This window comes from Homalodisca vitripennis, chromosome 4 (assembly GCF_021130785.1).
Source record: "Homalodisca vitripennis isolate AUS2020 chromosome 4, UT_GWSS_2.1, whole genome shotgun sequence".
Classification (NCBI taxonomy): Eukaryota; Metazoa; Arthropoda; class Insecta; order Hemiptera; family Cicadellidae; genus Homalodisca; species Homalodisca vitripennis.
The window spans coordinates 204,848,742-204,871,606 of NC_060210.1; the positions used below are offsets into that span (position 1 = coordinate 204,848,742).

A 22,865-nucleotide genomic window follows, 5' to 3' on the forward strand; every position below is an offset into this window, starting at 1 on the left:
TTCTCTGTTACAAAATGTTGTTTTGTACTCTGAATGGGGAAAAATTTCAGGTGTGTAAATTGTTTTTCCTCGGAACTCCAGCAATCTCCCAGAAACCTATCTATACCGCTCACAAAACCACACAGCGCGAAAATGTCGTTACAAATACACCGACTTTGGACAAAAGAGGAAGGTCAGAAAACAGCCGTAGGCTACCTAGAGGCGACCCTTCTTTAGTAAGGGATCATATTAAATCTTTCCATACAGTTGAGTCCCACTACTGCAGGGCTAAGGCAAACAGGAAATAGTTAGGAGCTCATCTCTCGATTGCAAAAATGTACGATCTTTATGTACAAAAATGTGCATCAGAAAATATTAATTCAGTCAGAAAATCGTTATATTACAAAATCTTTACCACAGAGTTCAATCTGGGATTTCGCTGTCCAAAGAGTGACAGGTGCAATACATGCGAAAAGTTTATTGTGGAAAGAAAAACTGAAACTCTTACTGAAACGTTGCAGAAAGAATATGTAATATAGTTTGCGAAAATTCAATGCGTGATGTGAGGAAGAAAGAAAAGGATAATGACACACCAGTTTTATTGTTTGATCTTGAGAACGTCATTACAGTCCCCCACGCTGATATAAGTTCGTTATTTTACTTAAGAAAGCTTAACATCTTCAACTTGACAGCCTACTATACCGTTACGAAGCAAGTGTACTGCGCCATTTGGCCTGAAACTATGTCAGGTCGTGCGGGAAACGACATTGCTTCTGCCGTTAGAAGAATCCTCGATGTAGTGGTAGACGAAAATGATATCAGTGATTTAACAACTTGGTCTGACTCTTGTGTGCCCCAAAATACAAATAGCATTATGTCAAATGCAGTGTTGGACTTTTTAAGGGATAACCCGAGTGTTAGCTCAGTTACAATGCAGTATTCATTGCCTGGCCATTCATATTGTGTACAGGAAGTCGACATTTCACACAGCTGCATATAGAGAGAGATGAAAAAACCTCGAATTTTACTCTCCCATTGGACTTGTCAGAATATTAAAACAAGTAAGTCGCCACCAACCGTACCGAATTATTCAAATGCAGCCTGCTGACTTCAAGAATTTTACAGAAACTTCGAAGCTTCTGAATTACAAAGAAGTTCCGTTTGCAAGTGTTTCAAGGTTGAGGTTTACAAGAACTCTCCATACTATTTTCATAAAGTCATCACATGATCCACTTGAGCCTGAAAACTGCAAATACATCAAGTTTAGCGAACTACCCCAGAGAAAGTGTAAGAAACAGACTTTATCAGCCAGCAAGCAACCCTCAAGCTCTTCTAGTGAAGTTAATGTTCTCGCAGTAAAACCGAAAATCCAAAAACAGTGTATAGATATTTCAGAAGCAAAGAAAAAAGACATAAAGGCCGTTTTAAAAATCTAGTTAAACGTGCATTGTTGTAGAATGCAAAAAGATTTTTAATAAGAAGTATCTAAGTGATACTAAACTTGATCTCTAAAATTAGTGTTATTAAGAGAAGAACATTTTGTGTAGAACAATAATATGGCTAAGTATGCCTAATTATTTACAATTTTTCTAATTTAACTTGTTTAATACACAATCATGAACCAAAACATTCTAGTTGTGATACCTCAACACTTTAAAAATACTACTGTTAATTGTTTTGTAAATATCTCATAGTTAAGTTACAACCTTTTTTGATGTTTGTAATTTTAGAAAAATAAACATGTTAGTTTGAAAAAGTTGTATCTGCACTTACACCCTTGTCACTTTAATTTTTACTCATTTCGTCTATGACATTATATTCATAATGAACAAAATTATAGCATTTTGAATTTTCAAACTCGTTTCCTCTAAAATTTTGGTTGGACCAGATAGAACCTTGTCAAACCAAGGTAGCGATAGGTAGTTTATATTATAGTGTTAGACATGTCATTACAAACCTGATTGTGGCAAATGAACTTTTGTTAAAAGCCTGAGATATATAGTTTAAACTGCTCTTGTGATTAAGCTCTTCTGGTAGGTTGCTTAAGAACTTAGCTGCTGTGTAAAAGAAGGTTTCTTTAAAGAGTGCTAGTTGATGTGCACTACCAGATTAGGTGGTTAATCTCTTAGTAGGGTATGAACGGGTATCAGTGAAACGACTGTGAGAAGTTCCATAAATGCTTCACAACACAAAAGTTAACGTCTCATACCCAACTTCTCCAAAACTTCCAGAGTTGAAGGTACACAGAATCACATTTTTTCAAAGTGTTGATACTTTTCCGAATCGCTCATTCCAGAAAAATCTTAGATTTACACAAAATGATAACCAAAATCCCAAGTTTAATGAAACTTCACACAGAGCCATGTCTGGAGATTATGGAGGTCGGGGCATTGTTACAGTTCTGTTTTTGCCTGTACAGTTGACAGTACATTTAATTTGTCTCACTACATATAACCCACTGCTTACTTGGCTTATATGTTTAGTCTACGTGAGTCTACAAAAAATATGCAAATATTGTCAATAGTTATGTCAAGGAATTTGACACGGTTTTTTCTTGATAAATCAGGTACATCAGAGATGTGGTCCTTTTTCTTATGAACTGTCTTTGATGGATTCACAGCTGGGTCATTCCTTCTGCAGTACTTAAGATCCTTACTAAGAGAATCGTTCTTGATCATCAGAGATATATCATGTGCAGACGAGGTCTGTCCAAAAAGTATCTGACCGCTGACAAGTAGGCCGCGGCGTAACCGACCGGCTCGAACTGGTTATTGGAGGGGAGACGCGAGCCTAATCCTTCCCATATTAGGCATTGAATACGATCCTGTCACTCAGTGAGTCACAGCGCTCTGTTCAGTACAGTACTGCCGTGTGTGTGCGTCGCATTTCAATATGACTGAACATATTAAGCAGCGCATTTGCATTACATTTTGCCAAAAACTTGGCCATTCAGCATCATAGACGATTACTATGATACAGAAAGTTTATGGTGACGTGTCTATGGGTGATACACAAATAAAAGAGTGGTTTAGGCGGTTTAAAAATGGCCTCATATCAGTGGAGAGTGATGACCGATCTGGCAGGCCTTCAACACTGAAAATGTTGAACGTGCAGCAATTAATGAAAACCGTCGATTGAATGTCCGAGAGCTGGAAGAAGATTTAGGAATACCAAAATCGTCAGTTTGTAACATTTTAAAAATGAACTGTGTTTCGGCAAAATTTGCTCCTCGGCTGCTGACAGAAGACCAAAAGAACTGTCGACTTGAAATCGTACAGGACAATCTAGATTTGATAAAAAGTGACTCAGGGCTATTTAAAAAAGTTATTACTGCTGATGAGTCATGGGTTTATGGCTACGACCCTAAAATAAAGGCTCAATCTTCACAGTGGAAAACTCGCAAAGAGCAATGGCCGAAAAAAGCAAGACAAAGTCAAAGCAATGTCAAGACAATGCTGACAGTTTTTTTTTACCAGGACAGCGTTGTTCATCACGAATATGCTCCAAGAGGCCAGAGAGTGAATAAGGAGTATTATCTTGAGGTCCTAAGGCGGCAAACACGACATCAACCAACTACGACAGCCTCCCTACAATCCTGACATAGCTCCTTGTGACTTCTGCCTATTTCCGAAATTAAAAATTCCTTTGAAAGGAAAAAGATTGGAAGATGTTGAACAAATAAAACAAAATGCGATGAAGGACCTGTTAGCCATTTCGCAAAATGAATTTAAGGAGTGTTTCTGGAAGTGGGAGGAGCGTTGGAATAAGGTAGTGGCTTGTGGAGGGGAGTACTTTAAAGGGGACCAGATTGCCGTTGCCACCGAGTAACGTCAGTTCATGCCAGACGTCAAGGTCGGATACTTTTTGGACACACCTCGTACATCACACATTGTATTGTGGCCGCTTATGTAAGCTGAAAATTCATTCACAAATAAGACAAAGAACACTGGTCCCAAGACAGATCTCTGCAGTACTCCACTATTAACGGGTAGTGGAATGGATTGGTATGAGGTGGTGACGCCATCTATAGTAGTTTGCTGCTCACATTAATTTCTTTGAAATGATGTTATAGTCCAGGGACGCAACGCCTTACTGTAGTATAGGAGGAGAGCAGATATGTATTGTTCTTAATATGTACTACAGAGGGCAGATAGGGATTTTTAAGATGGTTGTTCCAGTTTTAGATTGTTGATTGTTCTTCTTCAGTTGCAAAGTACTCATTGAAGTTACTGACCAACATGTCGATGTGGCATCTATCACCTCACTCCCACTATTTATTTTCCATAACAGGTATTGAGGGTTCTGCGAAATAGCTGTGCTTTTGTTGGTAGCTCAGATATTGATATAAGATTCATTGGAAGATCTTCTCAGCTCTTTCAGCTTAAGTTCATAAGATTTCTAATGATTTTTCTGTGTGTACTCGAAGTAAGTTTCAATATCTATTTCAATGTAGTTTTATATTTTTAGGTAAAAAAAACAGACAAAAATGTGATGAAGAAAAAGAGATCCTGGAATCTCAGCAACTTGACTCTAGTGGATGGAAAAACTACATCTCTTGTAAGTGTTCTATGTTACACATACTTGTTTGATAGATATATTATTTTCAGGAAAATATAAAAATAATCTTTGGTGGTATATATACTAGCAGTTACTCGCAGCTTTATACGCAATTTCATTGGTTTTGCACCTGTATGAGCACTTATAGTTCAAGTGAATTATATTTCCGACGCTAATTTTGAGTTTGCCTTCTTCCCATAATCTAGAAAATATATATACAGCTCTGAGAACCCTAATATTTTCAAGAGATAACTAACTTAGGTTTGATAACAGTCTTTAAATAAGTAAAAGTTAGACTACATTGTCTCTTATATCTGCACTGCTAGCAGGTACCCACACTGCACGCAAAGTAGTAGGCGTTTTACGTGTATGGCCACTACTGGTTTGAGTGTATTATATTTCTGATGCCAGTGTTGAGTTTGCCTTGTAGCCACGATCAAGAAAATACGGCAACCAGTTTATATTTATGGCCATTATAATTTACTTTGTTAGTCAAAGTCAAATCATCTTTATTTACATAAACTTTAAGTTCAGTAATTGCGTCAACAAATAAAGGTTTAGGTCTAGTTGTCTCGTTGGGCTTAGGTCCTCCTTCTGTAGAATTCGTTTAGCGAGTAAAATGGTCGATCCAGTAGCCAGTTTTGAGGGTTTGCCGGAAGTGTTTCCAGTCCGTAATTTTCAAGTCTTTAGGAAGTGTGTTCCACATCTTGGCGCCAGCATAGCTTCGACTCCATATTCACATTATATTTGACACTAAATATAATGTGAATCCATAAGGACCGTGTTTCTGAATCTTGGTTGTTGTAGATTTTTGTGGATTGTTCTTGCATGTTGGAATTTTTTCTAATATACTCTCAAAATCCATATAAATAACATAAGGATGATTGAACTTCTTTTGATAATTAGTAAATGTTGTGGTTTGACCTGGAAATGGCATAATTGGCTTGCAAACTTCATGTTTTTTTACAAATTTCCAAATGATATGTTAAATCTCTAGATTTGTAGAAATGACTTAAACATCTCCTACACAAACATTTTATTTCTTTGTGTTTAGATAACTGAGAACTAACTAATCTATTTAAATCTGTGATCAATACATAATGAGATATATAATTTTTTTTACATATAATAGATCAATAGTTAATTCTGCATCATAAACTTCTGAAATTTGTAACGGAACAATATTAATTTTTTCATCATAAGTATAGATATTTATAGACATTTTTGGATATTTATACTTGGAATTGGAGCTGTGTTTCTCAAATGCTTGTGTATCCTTTAAAGACATTGGATAGTCGAATCCAAAAAATATCTTGTCATTTACAAATTTCTCGTATTGCTTTGCTCTGTCAACATGAGTCTTGGGTTTTTCAATAGCGCATCGGATAGAGTAGATAAAGCAAAATTCATTTTTGATATTCACACAAGATTTTTTTACCTTGATTTCTTGTGGCAATTCAATATATGATCCTGCGTTCATAAATTCATGTTTATTAAGGCTCAAAACTAGTTGTTTGCAGCGTTTAAATGTCCAACCAGAACCTTTATTTGGATGATTAGTCTGTTCTTGATGTGATAATTTATTAACACTTAGAGTGCTAATCCCGTAATTTTACGGAACAGCGAAACTTCCGAAGAATGCTAATCCCGTAGTTTTACGTGGTTGTCATTTCAATTGGTATTATATTACATTGTCCGTATTTAAACGGGTTTTGCCTACTCTACAATGTTATTTGGGTTTTTAGTAACACAATTAACCGCTAGAAAGCGTCAGATGTATTGAATGAGCTTAATGACAAAGCGACTTCGGTCGCATTGTTTACGTGCCGCTGACGTGACGTTCGTTGCAGCCGGCAGTCGATGTCGCAATCATGGCTTATCGCAGCTTGAACGACGGTTGCGATCAGTGATGTATTAGATGAAGATAGTTTTATTGGTGTTGATAGTATTTTTGACGATTCTGACATCGATCCTGATTTCATGGAAGAAGATGAGACACATATTTCAGGTAATAAAAAGTCTATATAAACATCAGTCTAAAAGTTTGGTTATGTTATTGTTTTCGTGAATCAAACTATAATTTGTATTAAAATAAATTAACTTTATTCAACTAATATTCTATTCATATGAATAAAATGAAAATATACTCATATTTTACACGGTATATTATTATGTTACAGATGCTGAAAACAGTACTGACGGCGAAAGTGATGCCGACGCATCAACATGTCGGCATAGATTTTTTGTCAAAAAACTACAAAACATAAAAACATGATTTGTATTATTCAAAGGACAGTTTATATTTGCAAATGGGTCATTGTAAATAATTGTATATATGCTTAGTTTAGTTTTTTAGATAAAAAACTGTCTCAAAAAATATTTTTTTTTTTTCAAATATATATGTTTTTCAAAAAAAGTTTTTGTGTGTAGTTTTTGAAAAAAACACTAACAATCTCACGTTAAAATAAAGACGAAAGTAAGCTGAATTAAGGCATGTAAATATTTTTCTCATACCTTAAATACTTTTTTTTTAATAAATTTGTGAAAACCACCAAAAACGCCCAGCATTCTACAGAGTTGCATGTCATTTAGGGCCAGCACTCAAAGTGTTAAACTGCTTTGAAATAAAGTCGTTTACATCAAAGATTTCATCTGATTTTATAGTAAAATACATGGGACAAGTTTGTGGTTCACCGTTCACTAAAATTCGTTCATATTCACATTCTAAAGATAAATAACCTTTCATATTTTTAACATTTTCTTGAAATTTTTCGATTAAACTTTTAATTTCTGGCCGCATAATTGATAGGTATTTTCAAATTGTCGTTCAAATTCGTTAAAATATATTGCTTTAAAAGACTGTGTATTGAAGATAAAACTTCGACATCAATGATATTTTCAGGTTTTTCGTTAAGAGTTTCGCCTATTTCTTTGATCATTTCAGACTTAGTTTTATTGTTTGTTTCAGTGGATAGTTTTTCAGTGATTAATATAAATAGATCTAAATTTTTCTTTTCAACTTAGAAATTTTTCTTTAATTCTCGTAATTTTTCTATGTTATACATGTTTTGATGATCATCGATTTGATTCTCTTTAGCCCATCATCTTAAAAAATTCAGCTCTTACTAGTAAGTTTCTTTGTTTTTTAGATGATTTTTCGAATTATAATGTCGGGTATAATGATGTTCAAAAATGTCTTTTTTTACAAAAAGGGTATGATATTTTTATTCGCTCCATTGTTCTATTTATAAAGGAAACATTTGAATTTGTCAAGTTTCAATATTTAGTATAATATCTTTTTATTAAGCTGAAAAATAACAATAATTCAGTAGATTTTTAAGGATTTTTATCAAAATTTGATGAAATTTAGCACAATTTATGTAGAAACAGCGTTGAATGTTTCTATTTATGTAGGAAAAATTGTTATACAAGTCAGCAGAATTTATGATTAAACAGCGTTAGATTCTTCTATTTATATAGGAAAAATAGTGCATTTATAATCACGATATCAGGTTGTAGGAGACAATTTAAATTGTTTATACTATTTTTTAAATATTTTTTTCAACTGTTTTAGACGAAAAAAAGATTAAAGAATTGAATAAAAATGATAAATTACACTTGATTGTTACTGGAAAAAGACAATAAAAGACAAAGAATGTGTTACAGTTAACTTTGTAGAATAAAAGATTTCGAAGATTTTTGGTTTATTCGTAGCAGATTTGATAACATTTCCAATAGACAGCTCAAGAAAGTCGACATTAAACAGTTATAGATTCGGTTATTTTTTCATTAAGATTTCTCGGATTCATTTATGGTACATTGAACAGTATTTTACATTGAATTTCTGTCTGTCCCAAAAGTGCGTTAGGAAACAGTCCGTAAATCAGATATAGATTTGGTTATTTTTCATTGAGATTTGCTGTGTGATTTCTCAGATTCATTTATGGTACATTGAACAAGATTTTACATTGAATTACGGACTGTCCCAAAAGTGGTCTAGATATCTACTTATATATATATAAAACACATGTTTAATTGTGTCTTTACATTTGTATTTCTTTATCAGTATTAATTGTGTACCAGTATCTACGGACATGCAATTTAACTAAATGAGTTTTATATATTTTACAGTCCGCTTTTAATGAAAAACTGCGTATTAGTTATTTAAAAAATTTATTTACAATTCAATAAAATAGACATAAAAGTTATCTAAGATATTGTAATTGTAGTTTTGATACTTTTCTATTGTACAATATGCGTTATGTATTTATTGACGATGAATCAAGCATTCTTTTTGACTATTGACTATTTGTATTATAAAGTGATACTGATGGTCTGATTACTATGACATTCAGTGTGTTAGTTATTTTGATATACCTTTCCAAAAATAATAATTTTTACCTAAAACTCATGGATTGATAAAAAAATATAAATACTATTTTTAAACCCTTAGTTGCCATTAATAACCATAAATTAGGATATAATAAATGACAAGAGACCTTCATATGTGTAACCTTCACATATTTTACAAGGTAGGAGTATGCCAAGTAGGGTTGTGTAAGTAGGCTTTACTAGAGTACTAGACTATTGCTCATTTTATTCTTGAAATATCTTTTGGAGGGAAACAATGAGACAAGAGACCTTCATATGTGTAACCTTCACATATTTTACAAGGTAGGAGTATGCCAAGTAGGGTTGTGTAAGTAGGCTTTACTAGAGTACTAGACTATTGCTCATTTTATTCTTGAAATATCTTTTGGAGGGAAACAATGAGACAAGAGACTTTCATATGTGTAACCTTCACATATTTTACAAGGTAGGAGTATGCCAAGTAGGGTTGTGTAAGTAGGCTTTACTAGAGTACTAGACTATTGCTCATTTTATTCTTGAAATATCTTTTGGAGGGAAACAATGAGACAAGAGACTTTCATATGTGTAACCTTCACATATTTTACAAGGTAGGAGTATGCCAAGTAGGGTTGTGTGTAAGTAGGCTTTACTAGAGTACTAGACTATTGCTCATTTTATTCTTGAAATATCTTTTGGAGGGAAACAATGAGACAAGAGACTTTCATATGTGTAACCTTCACATATTTTACAAGGTAGGAGTATGCCAAGTAGGGTTGTGTAAGTAGGCTTTACTAGAGTACTAGACTATTGCTCATTTTATTCTTGAAATATCTTTTGGAGGGAAACAATGAGACAAGAGACTTTCATATGTGTAACCTTCACATATTTTACAAGGTAGGAGTATGCCAAGTAGGGTTGTGTAAGTAGGCTTTACTAGAGTACTAGACTATTGCTCATTTTATTCTTGAAATATCTTTTGGAGGGAAACAATGAGACAAGAGACTTTCATATGTGTAACCTTCACATATTTTACAAGGTAGGAGTATGCCAAGTAGGGTTGTGTAAGTAGGCTTTACTAGAGTACTAGACTATTGCTCATTTTATTCTTGAAATATCTTTTGGAGGGAAACAATGAGACAAGAGACTTTCATATGTGTAACCTTCACATATTTTACAAGGTAGGAGTATGCCAAGTAGGGTTGTGTAAGTAGGCTTTACTAGAGTACTAGACTATTAAGGAGCCATTTATAAGTGTTTTGCAGTTTTTAAGCCTCTGTGGTTTTAATGAAATTTATTAATTTAAAGTAAAAGTTGTTATGTGTTGTGATTTAATTTAAATAAGTACAGTATTTTACTAGTAAAAAATCCATAAGTTAATGTTTTTAACAAATCTTTTCAGTGATTATTTACAATTAAAAGTGTACTTACATTCAGGCTCTGTAACATATATTTTGTCTGAGCACATATATTGAACTTGCAGAGAGTAGATGTTTTGTATAGTGCTGCTGTTATTAAGAGTTATTCCTTTTGAGAACTGTTTACTCACTATAAAATAAATTAAATAAATAGAATTGAATAAATAAAATAGAACTACTTTATTCAGCTATAACTGGTTATTCTGCCAACATCAAGCTAAAACTTGCCAAAACAGCTGATTGCCAATGTCATTCAGTTGGTGATTTAAACCATTGGACAACTATCACTCTGACTCATCTGGCCATAGACTGGGGACAACAATCAAACCCCATATGACATTGACCTTGAACATATAAACAGGTTCATGCTTAAACTACTTTCTGACAAGATTATCACCAGTTACATTTTTACTAATTGATATTTTTACTGATTAACTTTGCTTGTACATATATTTTATAAATTTGTAATTTTGTATATAATATCCTGTCTATATATTTAGTTTATATTTTATTGTTTGTAACTTGGCACAAATTAAGCTGGGTAAAGTATATATTGATTGATTTTAACTGTGAAATTTAACATCTACAATGGCTACTCCAATGAGAAATATATCTAAAACTGATATTAAAATCAATGACTTAATATTTGCCAAAGTGAAAGGGTTTCCCCATTGGCCTGCAAAAGTAACTGGCATTGATGATGAAACTTACAAAAATATAACCAAGTATGAAATTACCTTTTTTTCAACAAATGAAACTGCTTTCGTTAATAAAACGGATATTGTTAATTATAACGAATGTAAAATGAAATATACTCTCGACTCTATAGCAAAAAAACATAAAGAAAGTTACAAACTGGCTCTGTCTCAGATAGAAAAATTGGATAAAACACAAAGGTGTCAACCATCCTCGTCTCTACTTCATCAGAAAACCCCCTCAAATAAACAAAAAAAGAATGTTTCAGGAATTAATAAAACAACCTCTTCAAGTCCCTCATTACTCTATCAAAACCCATTAAATAAAACTCCAAATACTGAATCAGTGCAGACAGAGACTAATACGAGTAATATAGATGTGGACAAAGTAAAAAAACCTCAAAGTAAAAAGAGCACCAATACCAATGAGAAAAGTTCTATTAGTCTCTCTTTATTAGAAAATAAGTGGGTAACTGATGATACTATCCAGCTGTATTATGATACGCTAACATCCTTAATCACAAAGTCGGATAAAACAATCTTACTTATGAATACCGTAGTAACCCATGCTATCAAATGCCTTCAAGACTATGACCATTTACTTGAGCCTTTACAATTATTTAATAAAAACTATGTTCTCTTCCCAATTCATGACTTGAAGCAAGATGTGCAAGACAATTATCCAGAGAACACTCAATGCTCATACAAAACAGAAGGATCTCATTGGAGCCTTATGTTGTTTGTAAGAAACCTGCAAAAATTTCTATACTTCGATTCATGTGGCACATACAACAGGGAACATGCACAGAAGGTGGCTGAGAAGGTCCATGAGCACTTGGGTGTGGAAGGTGATGTCCTTTTTCAAATTGTCGAAGTCCCTCAACAGCCTAATACTGTTGACTGTGGAATTTACTTAACAATTTTCACAGACATTCTTATACAACTGATAGGTTGTGGTTCTTTGGACCCACTGGGTAACACAGGCAGCAGATTAGTATGCACAATTCGTCACTCTGACATCTTAACAAAACGCTCCCAACTGGCACTACTCTGGCACAACTATCCACATTTACTGCTGAATTGTCAGACTGTATCTGACATGATGTTTAAGCACTTTGTATCTACCTCTACTGGACCTCAAGCTCAAGTAGGCAATATTGTGGTAAGTGCAAACACAAAGCCTGTGACATTGATCTCTGAAAGTGACAGCAATATGACTACATATCAGGTGAAAGAAACACAACCAAAAAACCCATGGCAGTTTGAAAGACGGTCAAAGCGTTATAAATTAAAACCCAAACACAAAATATTTGCTGAAAGGGAAACTGCTATCTCAACATCAAATAGCTTCCATGTACTTACTGAAAAAAAACAATTTACTACAGATAAAGGAGTCTAATAAAAATAAAAATTATGTATACAAAACTAACACAACAAGTAAAAAAAGGACAAATCATGTTCATGAGTATCGCCATGACAGCAACTATGAACTTTCAATTGACAAAATAAAAGTAGAATTGTACGCTGACAGCCAAGGTAAAGGACTACCAGAGATTATTGGTTCATGCAGTAAGGGAAAGATTTATGTGGATGGAGTAGTTAAATCTGGAGCCGATGTCCAACAGGTCTACAACCAAGCAGCTAAATCTCTACAACGTCCTATAATAATACTTGCAGGAACAAATGATATTTTAAAAGGATCTCCTCAAGTTATTTATAAAAAAATGGAAAATGAATTACAAATTCTGAGTAGGTCTAAGCCAGTGTGTGTAACAACAATCCCCCCTAGACATGATGTACACCATAGACAATAGACAATAGACAATAGACAATATCCTTTATTACAATTTCTTCAAGAAATGTTACAGCGTCAAATTTAAGTCAAATTAGTATAATAGATAAGCTTCTTCAGTGTTATGTGGGGTCTCCCCAAGTAAAGAATTCATTTAGGGTGTAGAAAGCCTTGTCTAGCAGCCATCTCTGTAGCTTCCTCTTCATCAGCACAGGGCCTCCAGCTTTCAAGTGGTCTGGTATCTTGTTTAGCATCTTCACTCCTGCATACAACGGTTTCCTTTCATACATGGCTGTTCTGTGACCTGGCAGCACATAGTTTCCTGCATATCTGGTGTTGTATTCATGCACGTCACTTTGTTTAGGGGGCTCTTTGGTCACACAGTAAAGGACAGTATCTAGGATGTAGATGGAAGTGACCGTCAGGATGTTCAGGTTCTTGAAAACATCTCTACAACTTTGTCTTGGATTTAAGCCTGCTATTACTCTGATTGCCCTTTTCTGCATACCCAGGACGCGGTTGAGATTGCCCATAGTGGATCCACCCCAGACAGTAATACCATAGCGTAAATGGCTTTCAAACAATGCATAGTATGCAGTCCTTGTTGCCTCAGGGGTACTAGTTGCCTTGATTCGTTTTATGGCATAGAGAGCTGACCCGAGTTTTAGGCAAAGATTGTCCACTTGATTATTCCAGGATAAATTTTCATCAAGTATGACACCTAGATGTTTGATTTTGTCAGCTGCTGTCAGATTGGGCATTTCAGATACTGTAGACTTTTTATTCCCAAATGACATTTGCTTGGTCTTACTTTCATTGAGAACTAAGTCATTTTTCATACAGTAGTCTTGTGTCATATTGAAGGCAATAAAAGTGTTCACTTCTAGTTGATCTACGTTTCTGTTTGCAGTAAGCAGCACAGTGTCGTCCGCATACATGACCATCTTACTGTATTCCTCTAGATGTTCTGGAAAATCATTGATAAACAGCACAAACAGAATTGGCCCTAGGACAGAGCCCTGGGGAACTCCTCTGTTAGTCGGTACCAATTCAGATCTGACAGTATTTGTAAATCCTCTTGTTGTGTGTTTTAGTTCTACCATTTGGCTTCGTCCTTTTAGATAACTTGCAAACCATTTTAGTGCTGTTCGTTGGATTCCTAAATTTTGTAGTTTAGCTAGAATAAGATCATGTCCCAGGCAGTCAAAAGCCTTGCTTAGGTCAAGATACAGGCTGGTGATAGTGTTGCCATTTTCTATGTTCTCAATTATATACTCAGCAAGGTCTATCAGTGCAGTTGTGGTTGATTTTCCAGTAACGAACCCATGTTGGCTGTCTGTCAATGATTGGTTTTGACTAAGATGTTCCTGGAGTCTTACTTTAACAATCTTCTCAATAAGTTTGGAGACAGATGAGAGCAGTGAGATAGGTCGGTAGTTAGAAATGTTTTGTAGGTCCCCTTGCTTGTGTTTTGGAAATACCTTGGCTATCTTCAACTTGGATGGAAAAGTGCCCTCTGCCATGGACATGTTGACGATCTTCACTAGAGGCGATATTAGCTCGTCTGCACATGTTTTCAGGATTTTTGAAGATATTTCATCAATGCCTGAGGATGTGGAGTTCTTTAATGATTGAATGGTTCTGCCTATCTCGTCAGGTGTTGTTGGACGTAAAGAAGTAAGAGTATTGTCTGTGGTAGCTGGAAGATTTTGAATTATTGGTGGTGTGTTATATATTTTGTTCTGTTTTAGTGTTTCCTCAGCTATGTTTACAAAATAATAATTAAAGCGATTTGCTACATCTGTAGGGTCAGTAAATTTTATTCCATTGTCATTTAGTTCTATTGTAGGATTGTTGTCAAGTTCTTTCCTCCCTTTCCTCTCACTATTGATGGTGTCCCATATAGCTTTGGCTTTGTTTTCTGCTTGTTCAATGTATGCAGCACATGTTTCCTGCCTTGCCTTCTTTAATTTTTGGTCGTAGGATTTCTTTTTATCTGTGGCTGTCTTCTTGTCATCGGGATGGCCAGTTAGGAAAAATCTGTCTTGCGCTTTTAAAAACTCCTTTTTAAGTGTCATAATTTCTTCATCATACCTCAGTCGTTTACCCCTTTTTTGTGTAGTTCGAGATCTTTTTTTTGGACATGCATTGTCAAGTGCAAGCTGGAGCGTTTGGTTAAAATTAAAGTACGCCTCTTCCACATCATTTGCTGTCAAAACAGAATCCCAGGTAATAAGGGAGAGTTCATTTTTTAAAAACAGCAGATTGTTGTAGTTAAAATTCCGTCTTGAAGTGTATGTCATTTCTGCTTTCATTTTTGGAAAGTCCAGTGTGCAGTATTGTCCTGTGTGATCTGATAGACCTGTGTGAGAGACCACTACTTTAATCCTGTCATGAATGTTTGAACACACCATATCAATTGATGACACTGAGGTCTCTGAGATTCTTGTGGCTGGGAGATCAAGTCTTCTTATGTTGTAACCAGCCAGTAGCGCATTTAGTGCAACAGATTCTCTAGAGGCCTCGTCTAAACTGTCAATGTTAATATCCCCCATAATAAGTGTGTCATTTCTCTGAGTAGGAAGGCTGTCGAGGGCATCTGCCAGAACTTGTAGTGATGTATCAAGGTCAGCACAAGGTGGTCGATACACTCCAAGCAGGAACAAACTCTTTTTCTTGTTTATGTGTATTTTTACTGCTGTTACCTCACATACCATTTCTAAGCTGTACTCTTCAATCTCTAAATTTTCAGTTTTGTTGGCTATACTGTTATGCCTATAAATAACAACCCCTCCTTTGATATGTTCTTTCCTTCCATATGCACTGATAAGTGTGTAATCAGCCAACTTGGCATGGTTTATTACATTGCTTTTTAGACCATGTTCTGTAAGAATTACAAAGTCCGGGTTAGTGCTATGCAAAAGGTGTTCCAGTCTTTCAATTTTGTTTGTCATCCTGTCCATATTTTGGTGGAAGAAGTTAAGCTGATTTGGAAGTTTACTTCTTGAATTTATTTGAACTTGTTGTTTTGTGTGTAGATTAGACTGTTTGCTGGGTGGGCCGAGTTTACAAATATCCTGGTTTTGAATTTGCTCGTTTTTCTTGGGTAAAGGTCTAAAAAATTCTTATTTTGATGTATTTGGCCATCCCTCCATTGTTTTGGTGGCGAATAGTTGTTTGGGAAATCAACCTGTGCTTGTGTTATTATGTATTGATTATTGTGCGCAGGGGTGAGTGGTGAAGAAAGTTGGTCAGATGGATTTATGTAGTAGTCTTGTGAGTTGGTCAGTTTTTTGGTTTGGCTGGCTCCCGCACTCTTCTGTAAGGTCTGGTCGGTTTCAGTAGAGAGACCCTGTGTCACTGGAAGATCGTTCAGTTTGTGTGACGAGGTTTGTCTGGATCCCCCACTCTTCTGTAAAATCTGGTCAGTTGTCGGAGGATGACTCTGAGTCATAGGAGAATCATTCAGATGAAGTAATGAAGTTTGGCAAGCTTCTTCACTTACCATGGCCGGCTTGTTAGCAGAGTCTACTGTCGCTTTGGAATCTTTCAGTTTTTGAACTTGCAGTGAAACACTGAAAAAGTTCCGAGGTGATTGAACTTGTTTTTGTGTAAGATTTTTATTTAGTTTTGGGGATGATTTGGCACTAGAGTTTAAGGATTTGTGTAGCTTCATTTGGGTATGGGCTACCTTATAATCTAGTCTTGTTTTGTCTTGCCTCTTCTTGACGTCAGGTTCAAGAACTGTTGTAGATGGGCTGTTCATTTTTTTTTTCAGTTCTGTTATTGATTGTTCCATCAGGTCCTGCTTCTTTCTGATGCAAGCAATATCTAAAAGAAGCGTAGAGTCAAAGTGTATGTTTTTGCTAAGCATAGGGTATGTGCCAGTTGTTTGTGTTTCCATACTATTGAAAGATTTTAAGTCATGGGTGTGGGAGGCCTCTGCTACCCTTTTTAATTTTAAAATGATTTTTTCCTGTTCATTTGTTTTATTAGAGTAATTATTAAGTAGTTCGGTTTGTTTTACGTCATATTCCTCAAAAATAATTTGCTGTTCAATTTTATCTTTTTTACATTTTTCGAGTTGCTGTTCTAGGTCTTCTAGTTTGTTGAGGAGAGTTTCAATTTTCTGAACATGTTTGGATTCCAATTCTGTGAGTTCCTCGATTTTTGCCTCCAAGCCTAGTGTTTTAATTTCAAGTACACATATCTGGCTATTACAATTTTGGACATTGTTCTTTAGTTCTATATTCTCCTGCAACAAAATAGTTCCAGCTTCAGCGGCCAATGTTAAAGACGTTTCCAAGTCTTGATCTCCTAGCATCCCGTGGTCCATAACTTTTGTCTTTACTTCTTCTAATTTTGAGTCGATTTGGAAGGAGTTTGAGTTTTCTAAATTTTTATTTTGGTCAGAACGTTTACCAAAAGTAGTGGGAAAAATGCTTGGATTTTTAGTTGGGCTTGGATCACTGTTTATTTTGTCTAGCTTTGGAGATTGGCTTCCCTTGCATTTGAGGCACTGCCATTCTGCAATTTCATGAGCAGTCCATTTTTTCAGCGTTTTCTCCAAAATATTTTGGCATCCAGCATGGTACCATCTTTTACATGAGCCTGTGCATTGTACTCCTGAAAACCTTACTCCTATGTCACAATTGCCACATGGATATTTTGAAGGCATGCTGAGTTCTAATAACTAGGGGAGTAAGGATTGTCAATAGATATGTTAGTCAATGAAAATTTCATTCATTGGAAATAACAGTGATCATGCCAAAGTTGGACAACAGGAGTTTGTCTGATTCCTATTGTCAAAGTGTTAAAATGGAAAATACAGTTTTTTTAGCTGGGTTTGTCTGATTCCTATTGTCAATTTGTTAAAGTGCAAGATACAGTTTTTTCAGCCAGGTTTGCCTGATTCCTGTTGTTAAATTTTATTTTTGGTAACAGTTTTTTAAAGCTAGGTTTGGCTGATTCCTATTGTCATAAAATAAGTCCTATTGTTTGAGATAGACTCATTTAATATGAAAAAATATGGATTGTCAATAAAATAGCCTGTCAATATGGCTCTTATGGTCGATATTAAGAAGGGTATAATTTTGTTTGATTTTAAGGGTTAATCAAATTCCATGTCAAATAAGGGGAGCACTTTCCTGGTTATTCTTGAGTGTCCGCCATCTTGGAACTGGTATACAGTTTTTTCAGCTAGGTTTGTCTGATTCCTATTGTTTCAATGTAAAAAAGATGAGGCGTTTTAAAAGAACAACTCAATACACTATGATCTAGCCCTGACTAATAGTTACATAAGAGAAATTGTTTTAAGAATGGACAATGTTCACCTCATTGATTTGGATTCTTTCCAGCGTTATCACTTCACACGACAGGGTCTGCATTTAAACTATAAAGGAAAGAGAAAACTTGGTTTTATGATAGTTGATTTTGTGAACAGTGTTAATGGAAAAAAACATGAAGTAGACCAAGAAAACTGGGCAACTGGGCCAAGAAAAGTCTTCAGTCATCCACCAAATTCAAGCTCAGAAAGTAAAGGAGGTACTTGGACCAACTCTGTCACTGACGTCACAGACGAGAGCCCCGTACCTGAGGTCAACACTCCGTCATCTTCACAAGTGAAGTGCCGTGAGCAAAATGAGAGCATTGCAAGTGATCGAGTTTCTTTGGTGAATGTCACAAGTGATAATAATCAGTGTCCTTTGGAGCACTCTGTGGGTGTATCGGTCTCGAGTCATTTTTTGGAGGGGGAGAGGAGTCTAATTGTAGAAATTTAATTAGCTTAAGACCAGATAATTTGCACTTTCGTCATTTTGAAAATTGTTCTAACACATCACGTTTACAAAATAATATAAATATAAAATTGCTATTTTTAAACATTCAAGGTCTTAATGGCAAAACCACTGTTCTAGAAACTTTCATACAAAATGAATTGAACCTATATGTCATTTGCTTATCAGAGCATTTTCTTAAACAATCAGTGGTAGCAACTTCATTTCCAAATGGTTTTTACTGTGCTTCTGCTTTCTGTAGAGCAAACCGGATTAGAGGAGGAACATTAATATTTGTCCACAATAATTTTCATGCAAGGCCTCTTGATGTTGCAGAATTTTGTATAGAACTTCATTTTGAAGTAACCGCTGTATTGTTAGATAAATTCAAGTTAATTATTGTGTCATTGTACCATTCAACTGATGGTGACCATAATATTTTTCTCAATAAACTTGAAAACCTTTTATTATATTTAACTCAATGGGCCAATTATACAATAGTTATTGGAGGCGATTTGAACATTAAATTTGATATTACAAAAAACAAACCATCTGTTAAATATTTTTTAAATTTATTAAGGGAGTACAATTTTTATTGTCTGAATCAATCTCCCACACGAGGTGCAAATTGCCTTGACAACATTTTTGTCAATTGTGGGCAGAATAGGGTTAACTCTTGTAATATTTTTCATTTTCCCTTTTCTGATCATGATGGTGTAATGGCTGACCTTAATGTGCTAGATACTCAAGCTCTTTCTGCACCAAATGATAAAAATGGTTTTATTGGAAAAAACATGTACTTACAAATTGTCTTGCCTAAACAAGAAATATGCAACTTAATATCTAGTTTGAATGCTTATGACTGGGAACATTTAATTAATGAAATTAAGTTCACTGACGCTGAACAATCTTTTTGGTCCTTTTTCCAAATTCTTTTAAATAATATAAATTATTACTCAGTTATTAAGAAAAAATCATTTATAGCTAAAAGCAATTTTAAATATAAATGGTACACTAGTGAATTAAGGAATATGAAAGAAAAGTTGTTATGTTTTGACTCTTTAATCAGAAGTTCTAGGGAGCCTTCGAATGAACTTCTCCAACTTTTTAACCACCTAAAAAAAGAATATAAATTATCTATTAAAAACGCCAAACTTAATCACAACACCAATTATATTAAAACCAGCAACAATAAAAATAAAGCTGCATGGGAAATAATTAAAAGCAAGAGTAAAAGTACACCCCATAGGCTTCAAACTGATATTACTTCAGAAGATTTTAGTAATTTTTTTATTGACTCAATAAAAAAAATTAAAGTGAAAACCGGTACATTTATTAATAGTAGTTTAAATTCATTAAAAGCTAATTGTATTAATTCATCATTTTTATCATTTAAATCAATCAAGCCATCTGACACAATTGATGCAGCTAAAAGACTAAACAATTCAGATAGTAATGACATCTACAATATATCCAATAATCTGTTAAAGAGATTGATTTATACTTTTGTTGAGCCACTAACACTTTGCTTCAATATGTGTATGAGTCAGGGTATTTTTCCGGAGCAACTGAAGGTGTCCAGAATTTGTCCAGTCTTTAAAAAAGGTCCCTATAATGATCCAAGTAGCTACCGCCCAATTTCGGTCATCCCAGTCTTGTCTAAATTACTAGAACTACTGGTCTATGACCAAATAAGTGACTATTTAGAAGAAAATAAAATTTTAAGTCCATCACAATTTGGTTTCAGAAGAGGTAAATCCACTATTGATGCCATTGACAAGCTAATACGAAATATACTGTCAACTTTTTGAAAATAAGGCCTTTGCTCAGGCCACTTTATGTGACCTGAGTAAGGCCTTTGATTGTGTAGAACACAGTACTCTTTTAGCCAAATTAAAGCATTATGGAATTCATGGAAGTGCCCTTGATTTTATAAAATCATACCTCATCAATAGAACACAAAAAGTATACATCAAAGGAAGTTGGTCACAGGAAGTCAAAATAGAGTACGGTGTCCCTCAGGGATCTGTACTTGGACCCTTACTTTTTATCATATATATAAATGATATAACATTGGCTGTTGATGCTAATACGCTTCTCTACGTTGATGACACAACTTTTTTCAATAGTAGTAATAACCTGAATGAACTAAAGAAATTAACCGACACTACAATAAACAAGGCATCAATATGGTTTAAAGAAAACGGTTTTTTAATGAATGAAACTAAAACTCAAAACATTTTGTTTACTTTAAAATCAATTCCTGAAAATAGTTTTAATTTTGAATCAAGTAGTGTAATCAAAATTTTAGGAATTCATATTGATAATAATCTTTCATGGGGACCTCACATTGATTTTCTGTCTACTAAATTATCTAGAATTATTTTTTTATTGAGACGTCTATCTTGCTGCATAAGTGAAAATTATGTTCGGACTGCATATTTTGGATACTTTCAGTCAATTTTGAGATACGGATTAATACTGTGGGGAAATAGTGCTAGAGTTCAGGAAATACTGGTGCTTCAAAAGAAAGCTGTTAGAATTGTTGGTAAAGCTGAATATCTTGATCATTGTAAACCTGTTTTCATTAACCAAGGAATACTTACAATAGTTAATTTATATTTGTTTGACTTATCTGTTTACATTTTAAATAATAAGGACTTAATAAACCATACACAAACACATAATTATAACACACGAAACAAAAATAACATTTTAATTGAATATTGTCGACTGAGCAAATCTTTGAATAGTCATGTTATAATTGGCTTGAAGGTGTATAACAAATTGAAACATTTGATAGAAAAATACCCTCTTAAAATTTATAAAAATAAACTTTATGAATGGCTATTAAAAAACCCTTTATATAATATTGATGAGTTTTTTTCTATTAACGAAATAGACTTTTAATGATTGTTTTAAGATAAACTCATAATATAACTAGTATAATTATCAACTAGACAATTAATGTCTTATATTGTTATATATATAATATTTATGTATTATACTTATTAAATATTATTTAGAGACAATGCTACTTAGTCTGTAGCTGAATTAGACTTTGTCAATGCATGTAACATGTTTTACGACAAATAAACGAATTTATTATTATTATTATTGCTCATTTTATTCTTGAAATATCTTTTGGAGGGAAACAATGAGACAAGAGACTTTCATATGTGTAACCTTCACATATTTTACAAGGTAGGAGTATGCCAAGTAGGGTTGTGTAAGTAGGCTTTACTAGAGTACTAGACTATTGCTCATTTTATTCTTGAAATATCTTTTGGAGGGAAACAATGAGACAAGAGACCAACATTTTTTAAACCTTTATAATAACACTCGGCCGAATCCCATGGAGGTACATGCAAATCAGTCTTGTCTTTATAGAACTGTTTCATACCAAAATTATTCTTAAGATACTCTTTGGATAATAAGGTTACGCTAATACTCAACCTTAGCGCTTTAGATAAAGACATGAATCACCAATTAACATGATTTTGCCTAAGTAGAATTAAAGTTAAATTCAATATTTCCGTGGTTCAACTAATTCTTGAGATATTTAAATACATAAATAGAAATACAGAAGAGGAATTTTGTGAGTCTCTTGAATGGTATACAAAATTTCAAGTCTGTAGCTCAATTCATTCTCATGGTATGCCCCAAGTCTGTAGCTCAATTCATTCTCATGGTATGCCCCAAGTCTGTAGCTCAATTCATTCTCATGGTATGCCCCAAGTCTATAGCTTAATTTTTCTCATGGTATGCCCCAAGTCTGTAGCTCAATTTTTCTCATGGTATGCCCCAAGTCTGTAGCTCAATTCATTCTCATGGTATGCCCCAAGTCTGTAGCTCAATTTTTCTCATGGTATGTCCCAAGTCTGTAGCTCAATTCATTCTCATGGTATGCCCCTCTGGAGGAACATGTACCATCATCGAACTCGATATTGGCCTGCAGAAAGGAAGTTTCATGCGAAATTGAAAGTCTATTAGTAAAATCGTTCTAGAGATATTATGTGGAGGGTTAAGCTACCCTTGTGATCAACCAAATTCTATTGAGGAATCAGCACCATCATCTAACTTTGTAACAGATCAATATTGGTTCAATTTAAATTCAAATGGTTCACGCCGAGAAACGTAAGCGGAAATTGAAAACAAATACAAGAAGGATGTTTGTCATTCAAGTCGAACATATCCGTTTGGGTTGGAGGTTATAGAGGTACCGGTTTCCCTCCATTTCCGGTTTGTCGACCCCGTTACGTAAGCCACCACGTTGTGAGAAGGATCTCGGCCTGATTCCTTT

General features: G+C 34.5%; 1 protein-coding gene across 4 annotated transcripts in view; it reads left to right on the plus strand.

Moving 5' to 3' along the window:
• The window catches only part of LOC124360935 (exocyst complex component 1), a 195,597-nt gene that overhangs the window by 6,332 nt on the left and 166,400 nt on the right, over positions 1 to 22,865 (plus strand). For all 4 annotated transcript variants that reach the window (XM_046814951.1, XM_046814952.1, XM_046814949.1 and 1 more), the window contains exon 3: positions 4,447 to 4,536. In XM_046814951.1, coding sequence (XP_046670907.1) covers positions 4,447 to 4,536 — 90 coding nt within the window. The remainder of the gene's footprint in view (positions 1 to 4,446; positions 4,537 to 22,865) is intronic.